Source organism: Mixophyes fleayi, chromosome 7 (assembly GCF_038048845.1).
Source record: "Mixophyes fleayi isolate aMixFle1 chromosome 7, aMixFle1.hap1, whole genome shotgun sequence".
NCBI classification, from domain to species: Eukaryota; Metazoa; Chordata; class Amphibia; order Anura; family Limnodynastidae; genus Mixophyes; species Mixophyes fleayi.
The window spans coordinates 67,257,457-67,273,156 of NC_134408.1; the positions used below are offsets into that span (position 1 = coordinate 67,257,457).

At 39.7% G+C, this 15,700-nt stretch overlaps 1 protein-coding gene across 1 annotated transcript in view; it reads right to left on the minus strand.

The window, feature by feature from the left end:
• DNAH7 (dynein axonemal heavy chain 7) overlaps positions 1-15,700 on the minus strand; it is a 379,127-nt gene that overhangs the window by 163,492 nt on the left and 199,935 nt on the right. Inside the window, 2 exon segments of the mRNA XM_075181345.1 lie at positions 117-285; positions 700-855. Coding sequence (XP_075037446.1) covers positions 117-285; positions 700-855 — 325 coding nt within the window.

The following is a 15,700-nucleotide window of genomic DNA, read 5'->3' on the forward strand; positions in this document are numbered from 1 at the left end:
GTTCTACCTACACCAGGCTTACTCTTCCAAATGGGTTAGATTGGAAAAATAAATCTATGAAAATGAAAAGTGACATATGACAGAAATCTATGTTCAAGTATATTCATTGTGTTTACCTGCTGGTCCCATAGCACAAATGATTTGCAGATCAATTAGCTTTATCATCGAGCAGTCTTTCAGATCATACCAATTCCAATGATCTAACCACTGACGAAGCAATTCTACAGGTGGTTGAGCCCCATATACCTCTCGGGCAGGCATGTTCACGTCATCTACAAATAACACCTATGAACAAATACATAGCAATCAATTCTATATTGTGCATAACCACTGAAGGCACATGTGCCAAGTCAATAGAAGCAAATGTATTTCTCATCCAAATAAAAGAATGATTAAGAGGAGTGAATAGATAAATCATCATTAAAATAATATAAATTAAATTATTTAATATTATGTTTACAGAATCAGTTCATTATAAAGCAAATATTATCATTTTAAACTACACTATACTAAAAACAATAGTGACATTTTAAGTTACAGAAAGTACAGGGACAAATCTTTAGAACCTGGGACCTGTCTGTAGAAATTAGGAACGATTATCAACTATGCCCTAATATGATAAATATATATTAAACAAATGCAATAAAACAAGTAATAGTTATTTATGTATGGACGTTTACACAGATATATGTGTGTTACCGTTTTCTTTCCAAGTGGAGGACCAAAAACTCCCTTTCTTCTCTTATCAAGCTTGGACATTATAATGCTTTGAGTTTGAGCTGCTGTGGTTTGAGCTGAGAAGTTGATCAACAAAGGTTTGTAGATATCTTTATCCAAATTATTTAGCAAGAAATCCTAGAAGTAAAAATTTCAAAGATGAAAAATAAAATTTTGACCTTCATTTTAGCAGGTAAGCAAAAACAAGTCTACAGTAAAATATGAACCATATCAAGGACAAGATACAGTACTTTCAGCAACTTATTTCCAATATTTTGTTTTACTGTAGGGTACAACCATATGGACATTATTTTCAATCATGCTAGCCATATAGGAGAATAAAGGAGCGTGAAAAACGATTCAAACACAATTTCTCACACTCTCTCCTGTCAGCTCCTAAACACAACAAATATTCCTGGTAAATGTGTACCTAGACTTATAATATAAATGAAACACATAAATACATTATTATTATTATTATTATTATTATTATTATATTGCACCAATATTTTTAACAGGTCTAAATTAGGTCAGAGCAAGAGAGAATTTAGGATTCTAAAATAGGATTTGAAGAAAATAGCATGTTTTAAGGAGCCTAAAATCTTTTTTTTTCCTTTTCAAAACACAAGAGTATCAATAGAAAATGAAGTAATCCCTTTCTATCAAACAGTTGTGGCAATCCATTATTAAAGGAAAAACTCCACATTAATCTACAGGTATGAGATCTCTTACCTGGAAAACTGAAAAGTTTCAAAATCAGGAATAGGAAAGAAATTGCTGTGAATCGTTTTGTTATATTATATATATATATATATATATATATATATATATATATATATATATATATATATATATTGTAATAAAGGGAGGCATTTTTCTGACAAGAGGCAGATAAAGTATACAAACAGAATAAAACATTGGCACAGTTATGCACCTAGGTGGAGGTTAAACCAGGTAAAAACATATGTGTAGTTTGGAGTGTGTTAACTTACATGATTTAAAAGCTGCTTCCATTCAGCAAACAGACAGGGTGTGTCTTAGTCTAAACAGAGCCAGGGATGGGTGTTTCCTTTTAAAGGGATGGTGGGTGTGTCACCTGCCCATCAAGCTAGGCCTGTGGGAGCAGTGTCAGGTATAAAACCCTGCTTGTTTCATTGTTCAGGGAGATCAATGCTGGGCTAGCTGGCTGATCTGGACAGAGAGCTGGACTATGTATAGTAAGCGTATAGGGTCTCCATAATTGCTGTGCAAGTATACGGTATCAAAATATTATGACCATCCTGACAATAAAGAACCATAAAAAGGAAGAAGTTGTTCGCGTGTGCTTCACCAGTAGCGGGCTCTTGCCACGATATATATATATATATATATATATATATATGTATTTATATATATGCATACATATATATATACAATGGTCAGAGTGGAAATTTAGAAGTGGTGGTACAGAACTGTAGGAGGGTACAAAGATGGGTCGAGCCACCCACATTCTATTCTATTCTTGGAGTGAAGTATGTTTTTACCATTCGGAGCACATGGATTTAAGATAAAATATTAGTATAGCAGCATAATAAATATACAGCTTTGGACTATTTAGAGTTAGAGGTAAAACCAGCTAAAAGGTGAAATTTTGTAGCTTGGCAAAACCATATTTTATTGCAGGAGGGCGAAGTTCCACATGTGCTGGTAAAGTTAGAGTTGGGCAGGAAGGCATGCAAGAAACTATGTATAACCTTTTCTGTTAATACTCTGTGGTGTCTATACCTTCTGCGTTTGTTACATATTGTAATTTGGTGTTGCTGCACCTGGATAGGATATGATACAGAACATATATTTACAGTGCTGCTCTTTCCTTTTTTGTTTATTTGCAAATAATTGGTCTTTTTTGGTGCACAGTTGTACCACTACAGCCTTCCTTTAGAACAATCTAAGTATTAGAAAACATTGCATTTAGACAAATAAAACACCTTTAGACAAAAAATGTATACTGTATAAAATCTTTCAATCACTGCTTGTAATACAATATTTCCTAACATACCTTTAAACAGATTTGAAAATGAACCATTGCTCTGTAAATGTCGTTGAAACTTAGCAGGTTATAAAAAAAACAAAAACAATCATTATATAACACTATCGTTAGTCAAGTCATTTAAAGCACTCCTTCACAATTTATGTGTGCTATTATAAGAAATCATGTCCAAAGATGTCAGTATAACTACTGGTCTGGTAAATGAAATCCCTGGTAGCAATAAACTTATTTAAGATGGAAACATAAAAACCCACACAGGGAATATTCTATGGCACTGAGTACAATATGATTGATTGAATTTTTAGAAATGTTCTAATTAAAACAGAAAAAAAAGATTAGGATGTACAATGACATGAGACGACAGGGACTACTTAGATGATTGTGAGTGAGATCATTGGGGCATTATTGCTCAAATAAACATTTCACTGCTTGAGAGATGAATGAGTGAAATTCCCATTGATAGGTCTTTGGGACATTTTTCTTTATACACAGTCAGGAATAATAAACAATATGAAGCTATATTAAAATGGAAATGGAAAGATAATACAATTTAACACTCAATTGAGACACAAATATAAATTGATCTATAACAGATCTAAAATGTGTGAATATATGACTAGATTAAACCATCTTCATACAGTATTCCAAACAAGCATTCTACATGGGGTAAAACATGAATCAATTTGTATCCATATTACTTTTAATTGCCTGGGACTATATAACCTGCAGCCCTTTTCCAGGCCAACCAGCTATCCTATAGGTTACTATTTATGCCTGGAGCTGGATTACATAAAAATATGTAATAAAATATTGCTTATAGAGGTACTTTTTGGAAATGCTTTGGAGAATTGCTTCTTAGCCTTGCAACAAATACATTCATAATTTCTATTGCATGATATGTTGGGATTTTTAGAATTCAGATGTCTATTAACAAGGTTGGGCGATACGGAAGGATTTCTATCATGTCCAATGATACTGGTTGGCAGTGATAAGAGGACTCTTACTGGATCACTAGCTTGTGCAGGGTCACTCTGTGCATGCATTACACAAATGCACAATGGAAAGAATGAATGTTTTTTTGGAAAGTTAAAAATAGAAAAATAATTAAGAATTTGTATTAGATTTTAAAAAAGTAAAAATTGCTTTAATGAAATAATAGAGTATTTTTTTCTGGTAGAGAGCTTCTGCTATTACTATCTTGAGATAGTGAAAGTGATGGGAGAACAGTGGGGTTGCATGCTTTCTTTGGACAAGAGACTCTGTTCCATAGGGGAAAACTTTGTGTGAAAAACCACGCTGTGAGCTTGGACTCCAGCAAATAAGATACAAGGACATTTGCGTTCCATTGCCTTTTTTTGCCTTAGCATTTGCTAAAATATGCAATTATATTTCCTACGTATATAAGGTTATTGATTGTATGTTAGAAGATTTATTCTTAAATGTCACATGGTGGAATAGTTAATTAAGTATAAGATAGGACAAGGTGTCTAGGCTAAACAAGGAGAGTAAACAAACTCTACATCATCCATTTTTGTCATCTAGTCAACAAGGACATTGAATGAAAGTACCCTGGCCCAGACTCCTAGGCACCCTCTTCCCCGGTAACCAACGGTTATATTATCACCTATCACAATTAAGTTACTGCCCTAATACACTCCTTATTAGCTCCATGACTGTTGGAACAATCATAGTTATATAAACTGTGTTTTGTGGTCTGTAAGGAGGTTCTTGTGTGTGCGATTATAAACTGCGCTTCCGTTACGTGAATACGGCGTGCTTCTAAGGAATTATTCTGCCTGGTATCTGTACATTGATTTGCCTCTTTTGCTATCTGGTGAATAGACCAAGTTCACCTAGGTGATTTATGCGGAAGGACACTTACAAGGGATCTGCGGAGGCAGAAAAATTGTGGTCGCAGAAGGTAAGACAAAGGTTGTGTGTTGGTAGCCAAGCTTAATGGGAGTGAGAGCATTGGATAGGTCAATCTGAGGAGGATATGGAGATGTTGGAGACAGAAAATGGGTAGGGGAATGGTTTTGGGAACAGTACAAATGCAGGGCAATCCTTTAGGAATCAAGCTGAACAGATGAAGGCTATATTTAAAGCCCTGGATCACAACTCTAAGGACCATGAAAGGGCCTGTGTAATGGAATTAATACTGCATGTTCATTGAGGTTGCCAAGGAAGACCCCAGAACCAAGGGAAACTGGAAAACTGACCCAGTTTAGTATATCGAGATGTGCCAACCTTTAATGAAAATACCACAGACATTGACACCCATTTGCAAGTATTTGAGAATGAGATGGTGGTCCACAGTCTCAAAAAGGAAGACGCCTGCAGTATGATGCGGTGTAGTGCCCACTATTGGCACAATACCTGGTTACGCCAGAGATCTACAGGCTGAAGTTACGGACGCTTAACAAAAAAGGAGATATCTCTCATAAAGAATTTAAAAGCCAGATGCGGATGGCATGCACCTGATTGCTGGAAGGGAAACATGTATTGGAGCAACAGCTTGCAGTATTGAATCCAGAAATAAGGGAATGAGTGACTAATAAAAAAACCATCACTCCTGAACAAGCTGAAAATCTGGATAATGAGTACGTGATTAACAGGCCGCGATGGAAATCTGCAGGGGCAAAAAAACGAACCCCACAACGAACTGAAAGAGAAGCGTTCTTTGGGCAAAGGGACAATAGTATGATGAGATGGGAGAATCAAACCCAGATACCACAACGCAGGGCCGTAACTAGGGCTGTGCGACAGGGGCGATCGCCCAGGGCGCAACGCTGAAGGGGGGCGCAATTTAGGAATATTTTAGGTTAATTTGGTTAAAATTGAGGGCTAGGGGGGCGGCATTTGTCTTTCTTGCCCAGGGCGCTAGAATTCTAAGTTACGGCTCTGCCACAACGACCAAGTGGAGCAGCCCAATCTCATCTGGTAGATTTACTGCAGTCCTGGAGATGTCACCACTGCAGTTGTTTGGGACATGTTCAGCAGGACTGTCTTAGCAGCCGTGGACCGGTTCCAGGTCCACAAGCCAGGCCTCCATGGATGGCTAGTTGTGAGGAATATTTTGCGTACGCTGCAGAGGCAGACTACTACCCTGGATGAAATAGCGTTTCAATTTGAAACTATTGTGTGTGTGTGTGTGTGTGTGTGTGTACTTGCATTCATTTGCTTGTGGGGACACACCAACACTGTGGGGACCTGAGTCATAGTCATGACAAAAAATGAGGTCCCCACAAAGCTTCTCAAGGCTAGTCAATGAAGGGGACGTTGCTGATATGCTCAGCATAAAAATCTGGCATGTCACCGCGAGTCACATTTGTCAGAACAAAAGTGTGCGTGTCCAATGTGGAGGGGAGAAAGTGTGTGTGCATCCCACTGCTAGAGGTCAGTATACCGTTCAACTGTATAGTAGGAGCATGAAGAGGAAATGACTGCATCCTGCCGGCGCTTTATACCCCAAAGACACAGTGTGATGTAAAGAGTTAACAGTATTGTGTGTGTGTCTTATGCAAGCCCTCTCCGATCTTTTAAGATAACATTTATACAATGATCCCTGTTAGTACAAGGACATTTCTATATGTCCAGGACTGGTTTTATCTAGTCTCTGTGGGAGAAAGGGGTTGGATTCAGAAGTTTAATAGGCAGCTTCAATTGGAACATCGTCTGGAAAGATGTGTCCAACAAATTATCCTGATTTCACTGAGTGCTATAAAAGCATTGAGGCTCCTCAGATCAAGACATTATTAAGCACTCTTGGTAAGACATGCTGGCTGCAAACAGGCGAGCAGAGATAGCGTCCCGCTGCTAGGCAACAGGACGTGGTTGCTGAGAATGTGCAGGCGTCCGTCTCCTGCACCAAGTGTCAGTGCGGAGACGGCGCCTGACTTTACCTTTCACGGAAGATGTGAAAATGCACTTGTACCTCAATGAGAAGCAGCAAGCCTAACGAAGTGTGCTATCCACCGAGCCTACGGTTAACCACCGGACAATACTTGCAAAGGTCATCCCTGGCACAGTTGATCTTGTTCAATCGAAGGGAAGAGGAAGTTTCAAAAATGTTGCTGACTACCTTCTCCTCAAGAGATACTTCAGATCTCCACGAAGATGTGTCCCTAGCGCTTTCAGAGGTTGAGAGGAAGCTCTGCTGGCACTTCACTCACATTGAAATCCAAGGAAAACGAGGGAGAAAAGTCCCCATCCTGCTGACACCAGCCATGCAAGCTGCAATGGAACTTCTCGAAGAAAAGCATGACAAATGTGGAGTGGCTAACCAAAGTGTCTACATGTTCGCCAGACCAGCTGCTTTGTCACACTTCAAAGACTCCAATTGCATACGACTGTTTGCCCGAGAGTATGGGGCCAAGCATCCTCACACGCTGTCTTCCACAAAGCTTCGAAAGCACTTTGCCACTCTCTCGAAGTTCCTCAACCTAAACGACACAGAACTGGATCAGTTGGCAGACTTCCTTGGGCACGACATCAGGGTACACCAGCAGTATTACCGCCACCCAGAAGGTACCCTCCAACTCACCAAGATCAGCAAACTGTTAATGGCCTTCGAGAGTGGCAGACTGGCCTAATTCAAAGGCAAGAATTTGGACGAGATGCACATTGATCCGGACGGTAAGTGGAAAATCTGGTGTCTGATGTATGCTTTTGAATTTTACCTCAGTCGTTTACATATCTGTTTCTTTTCAGAAACGGTCCTTCTACAGAGTGACATGTCGGATGATGAGCAATCCATCGTGACAGAGGGACAAGTGGCCAAGCATTTAGTCAACACTTACACGTCAGAAGAGAGCCGGTGTATGGACCTTGCAACACAGGACCAGTGCCCAGCCATGGCTTCCACAGGTAGGTGTAGCACACATTTTTGCTAGGCAGAAGAACTTTACCTTCTAAGTATTTTGCAGAGCCATAATGAACCACCCTACTTCCTTTCAGGTTGCAAAGAAGTGCGGAGGAAATCCTGGGACAGAGAGGAGGTCCAGGCTGTGGAAAAACACATGATGAAGTTTATACAGACATGCCGGGGTGCCCGGAAAGCGAGACTGTGTTGCATGCCACATGGCTGAACCATCCATACTGAAAGATCGGAACTGGTTGGGGGGTGAAATTCTACATAAAGAACCGCATAACAGCTTCAAAGAGGGATCAAACGTGTCCAAATGATGCGCAGTGGTTTAACAGGGCTCTAGCCTACATGGCTAGGTGATGGTGTAAGCGGGCATGCGGATATCCTCAGAGGGCCAGAATACACAAAACTTTCACTACCATGGTTATTATTGATTAATTTATGTACCCGGGAATGTGAATGTCCTCAGACTGTCAAAATACATGACATTTTCCCCATCTTGCAGTCCGCGTCAGTACTTTATGCAAAGTCAGTGTAAATCTCATGTGGTAACTCTGGTGACAAACTTCTCCTACACATACTCCTATGATTGTTCTGTCAACAGGGCATTAGGAAAGGGGTGTCTCTATATGCCATGTTCCAGATGCCATGGGTCCTCACGATGCTATAAAAACGTGTTTGTAAATCTGCCATCGATGCATTTACTTCCCCTGATTTAATTAAAAACACAATTAACCTTACTTTACAGTTCTCTAACTCCATCACATAGCATAAATCATCATCCATCATATCTCCATCTATACATGTATTCTTTGCCAGGGATAAAATTTGTCCTCTTCATTTCTAAGAATGTGGACTTTCAATTGCAATGTGAAGACATATTTTGGTCAGCCAAATCTGCATCAATGTGAGTAATATACATACTTATATGTGTGGAAAATCTACTATTAGCCTGAACTGTCTCTTTTACCTATTTATTACACTTAACTAATAGAACATAAAAATATTATTTATATAGATATCATATTTCTATACATTAGTCTTGGGGACCACCTCCGTGCAAGGCTCAGACAGTCCCCTTTACCCTTGGGTTGGATGAAGTTTCCCCAGAAGGCATGATTTTTCAGCCTGCTCTCCCCATAAATATATACAAATCCCCTGGTTTGATTCAGAAGGGCAGCATTACGGCATAGTGTATATAAGTAAAACAAGGTAAGGAAAGCCCTGCTCTTGGCAATAGATGAATACTCTGGCAATGTATTGTATTGTGTGCGTAGTCTTTGAAGGCTTTCAGTGTGGCTGCAGGTCACTTTCGTCTCTCAGCATCCTCATTTATTTATATTGTGACAGCAAATTAGGTAGTTCTTTACAATTGGGTGTCTACTTGTCTAAATATCTATTGATGCCTCTGTCCATCTAATGACTTGATTGTTACTGCCTCTTCCCTCTCCATAAAGCATGATATCTAACATTTCAAATTTAGTGTGTGCGTAACATTTCAAAATTTTTATCTCTTGCACCTCACACTAATTTTTTATTGTTGTTTAGTTTATCCAATGGCTTGCTTCAGTTGGTGGCATGGCAGACGACATTTTTTTTTGCTGTCATTGTAATGTTCTACATGCGATCGCTGAATGTCAAAAATGCCCAGATAAAAAACTCACACGAAAACATCCTTTTTAACTATAGATTTCGCTGAATGACCCTTTCAAAATGAACGAGTATTGAAAATAGAAAAGATTAGAATTTAATAATATATAGTTATTTTGGTGTGTGCAACTGCGTGCACACTCTCACACATAAACTCCCTTTTTTAAATGTAGATTTTACTGAATGACCCTTTCAAAATAAACAAGCATTGAGAAATAGAAAAGATTAGAATATATAGCCTTTTATTGGGTTGTGCAACTGCTGCTGAATCTCACACGCAAACACACACAGTTTTTTTTCAAAATTATCTCAGTTGTCACTGCTCCACACAAGATTACATTCAGTAGAAAAACGTTCAATTTTAAAAGAAAATCTGTTTTTTTCATTCTGCCGCTAATAGTCAGAAGGCAAAAGCATAGTGTTTTTCTCCAAGAAAAAAAAAATACTATTTAGTTTAGAATGATATCTATCTAACTCTGCATATACTGTCTAGTACTACATATATATATATATATCTGCAAAGTATTAACAACAACCAGTAGCTAGTAGTCTGTGTAAAGTGTATTTAAGTTTCAAATGAAAAGCAATTTATCAGCAAACCATTCTAGCTGACTAATCTCTACCGAACTGCTTTACAATAATAACATGATTCTATTGCTTTCCTATGTCTCGTTCAACCTCCTCCCTACATGCTGTCTGTTCTAAAGTAACACGAGAGAATGAGGGAGGACTATACAAACAAGAGATAGCGATCCAAAAATCGTGAGATTTCTGGAATTTTTTTTCCTGGAAAGGACGTTCCACCTTGTTTTGAAATCCGAGTTTGGCGGAAGAAACAGAGTCGACATTCGGTTGCACTCAGAACCTCAACGTCGGATTTCATCAGATTTCAGATATTCCAAACCGCTCATCTCTAGTATTTATATCCTTCTGGAGATATGGCCTCCAGAATTGAACACAGTATACTACATGAGGCCTTGCCAATGAACTATACAGTGGCATTGTTACCTCCTTCTTTCTGCTACTGATTCCTCTCCCTATGCAACCAAATATCTGACGTGTTTTTCTCATTGCTTTCTCACAATGCTTACCTGCCTTTAAGTCACCTGACATAGGGACTACTAGATCCCTTTCCTCCTGAGTAGCTTTCATTATAGTTCCATTAATACTATATTTAGCTTTTTTGTAGAGATGCTCACTGACCCCCGTGTTTTGGTTTTGGATCTGGATTACCGTCGTGTTTTGGTTTTGGTTTTGCCAAACCGTGATTGCGTGTTTCGGTTTTGGTTTTGGTTTTGTTTTGCTATTTTGTTTAAAAATCAATGTTTTTGGGCCTAAAATAACCACATTTAGGGTTCCACCTGTTTCTTGGATAAGTAATGTAATTGTAAAGCTAATAAATTATCCAAAAAAACAGTTTAATTCCTGGTAGGCCTTCATTAATTCTACACACAGACCAGATTGTCTTCCTCTCCATCTATAAATATTGGCAATGCAGCCATCGTCTTTGTATGTATATTACATCCTACACTTATACTTAAATATGTAAAGAAATGGACAAAGGCAGTTTGGTTTCTGTCTCTCTAGGCCCCCCTCCAGTTGTAGAAAATACAAAAAAATTCAGCCGTTATAGACTGTACAATATTAATAGAAATGGACAAAGGCAGTTTGGTTTCTGTCTCTCTAGGCCCCCCTCCAGTTGTAGAAAATACAAAAAAATTCAGCCGTTATAGACAGTACAATATTAATAGAAATGGACAAAGGCAGTTTGGTGTCTGTCTCTATAGGCCCCCCTCCAGTTGTATAAAATACCAAAAAATTCAGCCGTTATAGACTGTACAATGTTAATTGAAATGGAGAAAGCCAGTTTGGTTTCTGTCTCTCTAGGCCCCCCTCCACTTGTATAAAATACCCAAAAATTCAGCCGTTATAGACTGTACAATATTAAGAGAAATGGACAAAGACAGTTTGGGGTCACTCTGTGTATGACACCCTACCCTTATGGAGAAATTGCCCAAACAGCAGCCTTTCAAGACAGTACGTGATATGGAAATGCCCCAAGTCCCTTTCCTCTTTTGGAGTAGATTGCACCCTACACTTACATAGAAAGTTTTAAAAAGATGTTATCGTCATCATCTTCAGCTTCATCCTCACCCTCAGTGTGTACATCATCATCACAGACTATCAATTCATCGCCGCTTGAATCCGCCATTAGAGAACAGTCAGTGCTTGGATGTCTTGGATGGTGAAGGCCTTCCTCGGGCAAGATGTAGTTCATTTTTATAAACATCATTTTCTCCACATTTTTGGGAAGTAACCTTCTACGGCGATCACTGACTAAGTTCCCTGCTGTGCTGAACACTCGTTCAGAGTACACACTGGAGGGTGGGCAGCTTAAGTATTGCAAAGCAAGTTTGTACATGGGTTTCCAAATGGCCTGCTTTTCTTCCCAGTAAGGAAAGGGACTGTCTGACATTTCCATATCAATTACGTCTTGAAAGTAATCCTCCACCATCCTTTGCATGTTAATACTCATATTGGATGGAGTTACGGGCAAGGTCACACATTTTTTTGAAAAATCCTTCAAACCAGCCCAGATGTTAAACTGTTCTGGTGTGCCCTCTGCGTCCTCCCTGCTTCTTTTTTGAAAATCAAATTTTTTACTGCTGCTTGAGAAATTAAATGAGGACACGTCGTCAAGCCAAGGCCCAGTTCAGCAGACAACTAGCTGAGCAATAGCTCCTTGCAAAAGTTCACATCTCGTTCATTTTGAAGCAAAGACTCAATGTAGTTCTTAAACCTTGGATCAAGCACAGTGGCCAAAACGTACTGATCCGAGCTCAAGATCTTAATAACTCGAGGATCATTGTGAAGCGAATTAAGTACTTGATCGACAAGGCCAACATACTTTGCGGAATTGCTTGCTTTCGTCTCCTCCTTCAGTTTCTCAAGCTGCTTTTCCAATAGTCTAATTAAAGGAATGACTTGGCTCAAACTAGCAGAATCTGCACTCACTTCACACGTCACAACTTCATATGGTTTCAGCACCTTGCACAGCACTGAAAGGATTCTCCAATGTGCAAGAGTGAAATACATGCCCCCTTCTTTCCCAATGTCATGGCTTGTGCAATACGCTTGGGTGGCTTTGCGCTGTTCCTCCATCCTCTGCTGCATGTACAGGGTGGAATTCGACCTAGTTACCACCTCCTGCTTAAGTTGGTGGCAGGGTTAAACTGCTATTGGAGCTGCTGCAATCTGCTACATGCTGTGGCCGAATGCCTGAAATGACCTGAAATCTTAAGAGCCACCGAAAGCATCTCCTGCACCTCACGGTTATTTCGTAGGAAGCTCTGCACCACCAAGTTGATGGTGTGAGCAAAACAGAGAATGTGCTGGAAATCACCCAGCTGTAATGCTCACACTATATTGTTGGCGTTATCAGAAATTACATATCCTGGGGAGAGTCCAAGAGGTATAAATCACATCTCTTAGTTTGCGTAACAAATTGTGAGCTGTATGCCTGTTAGTGAAGCCGGTGATACAATGATATTGCATACAAACAATAATGTGTCCAATTACTTGAAATGGGCGGGCTCGGTTCCCCGAGATCCGAATTTAGCCTATCCGAGTACTGAGCCGAGCACGCTCAGTACTCTCCCACCCATTCAGATTCGAAATCGAGGCAAAACGTCATTGTGACGTATTCGTATTTCTGAGCTCGGTTCTCGCGAGATTGGAAAAGCATAAATACCAACCTCCACAGCAATCCATCGCCATTTGATAGAGGGAGAAAGCAGGGTTAGGTCACACTGGCTATATCAGCGCAGGGACAGAGCAGTAATTGGACACATTATTGTTTGTATGCAATACCATTGTAATCTTAATACCAGTTGTTACAGAAGTAAGAGGAGGATAGAGGAGGGTTTTTTTGTGCAGTTTCTGGCACTCCAAGTGCTTTTGGGGTGTTCCCCATTATTTTGCTTTAATTTTTCTGGCTGTCAAAAGTCCTGTTTGTCAGCAGTCTAAAAAAAATTAATATTTAGCACTCCCAAGTGCTTTTGGAGTGTCTCCCATTCTTTTGCATTAATTTTTCTGGCTGTCAAAACTAAAGTCCTATTTGGCAGCAGTGTCCAAAAACTATATTTAGCACTCCCAAGTGCTTTTGGGGTGTCCCCCATTCTTTTGCATTAATATTTCTGGCTATCAAAAGTCCTGTTTGTCAGCAGTATCTAAAACAAGTTGTAGCACTACAAGTGCTTTGGGCTCATAATGGATTCAAAGCAGTCCACATATGAGCAGAAAGAGCAACCAGGTTCTGTCGCCAGTCCTGATGGTAGTGTTCCCAGTATGTCATCTGGGAAAGGCAATGTCAAACTACACAGTCTTTTGAAAGCAGTCAAAAAAACACATACCAAAAATATTTTTACCGTGTTGAAGCGAAAAAGAAGTGTAACTGAGGAAAAGTTAAGTGCCAATAACAAAAACATTACCAACATGCCATTCTACACATGCAGTGGCAAAGAGAGAATGAGGCCTTCACCTTTGTCTATTAGTGGCAGATCAAAAAATGTTACCGAGCCTACAAGTGGTGCACAACTACTGTTACGCGTCAAAACCGAGCTGCAAGATAACAGTAAGGCATTAAAGGATAATGTTTGCTCTGAATCACAAATGACACCAATCCCTGTGGAGAGTCCATCCAACAGTGAGATGTCTAATCGTGAGCATTCTGTTAGTGTACCCATAAAGATGGACCCTATCAGCAGTTCTGCTGATGTGTACCTGAACAGCCCGAGAGTAGCCGGTGATACACAAATTGAGGATGCCACTTTGGAAATAGAAGAGGATGAGGGGGAGATTTGTGTAGGCGACGAGGGCACTAATGATGATGTTGATGATAATGATGTAGACAGATACCAAATTGCCTTTCTCAATTTCTATTTATATTTTAGACTCTATAACGGCTGAATAGTTTTCTATTTTACTCCTAGTGGAGAGGGGGTCTGATGCAGACAGATACCAAACTACCTTGGTACATTCATTTTTACATTCTAATTCTACAGTCTATGCAGGCTGCTATTTTTCTATTCAACTACAAGTGGAGGGCAGAGGGGGGCATAGATAGCCACCAAAACTACCTTGGTCCATTTATTTTTACTTTCTAATTTTACAGTCTATGCAGGCTGCTTTTTTTCTATTCAACTACAAGTGGAGGGCAGGGGGGGGGCATAGATAGCCACCAAACTACCTTGGTCCATTTATTTTTACTTTCTAATTCTACAGTCTATGCAGGCTGCTTTTTTTCTATTCAACTACAAGTGGAGGGCAGGGGGGGGCATAGATAGCCACCAAACTACCTTGGTCCATTTATTTTTGCTTTCTAATTCTACAGTCTATGCAGGCTGCTTTTTTTCTATTCAACTACAAGTGGAGGGCGGGGGGGGGGGGAACATAGATAGCCACCAAACTACCTTGGTCCATTTATTTTTACTTTCTAATTCTACAGTCTATGCAGGCTGATTTTTTTCTATTAAACTACAAGTGGAGGGCAGGGGGGGGCATAGATGGCCACCAAACTACCTTGGTCCATTTATTTTTACTTTCTAATTCTACAGTCTATGCAGGCTGCTTTTTTTCTATTCAACTACAAGTGGAGGGTGTAATATACACCCAAGGATGATGGCTACATTGCCAATAATCAAACATGGAGGGGAAAGACAACCAGGTTTGTCTGTATAATTTGCAGGCAAGTGTTAGAATTAAGGATGGCCTACCAGGGATTAAACTGTTTTTTCATAAATTATTAGCTATAGAATTACCTCACTTATCCAAGAAACTGGTGGAGCACTAAATTAGGTTATTTTAGACCAAAAAAATGGTATTTTTTCAAAAATAGCAAAATAAAACCAAACAAAACCAAAACCAAAACCAAAACCAAAACACGCAAGGGCGGTTTGGCAAAACCGAAACACGACGGTAATCCAGATCCAAAACCAAAACTAAAACACGGGGGTCAGTGAGCATCTCTACCAATTACTGCTCTGTCCCTGCGCTGATATAGCCAGTGTGACCTAACCCTGCTTTCTCCCTCTGTCAAATGGTGATGGATTGCTGTGGAGGCGGGTATTTATGCTTTTCAAATCTCGCGAGAACCGAGCTCAGAAATACGAATACGTCACAATGAAGTTTTGCCTCGATTTCGAATCCGATCGGGTGGGAGAGTACCGAGCGTGCTGGGCTCGGTACACGGATAGGCTAAATTCGGATGAATTCGGATCTCGGGGAACCGAGCCCGCCCATCTCTACTTTTTTGGTTTTTGAGACCCAAGTGCACAATTTTGCATTTTCTGGCATTAAACTGTAGGTGCCACACTCTTGACCATTCCTCTAGTCTACTTAGATCATTAATCATTTGTTTTACCCCTCCTCATGTGTCT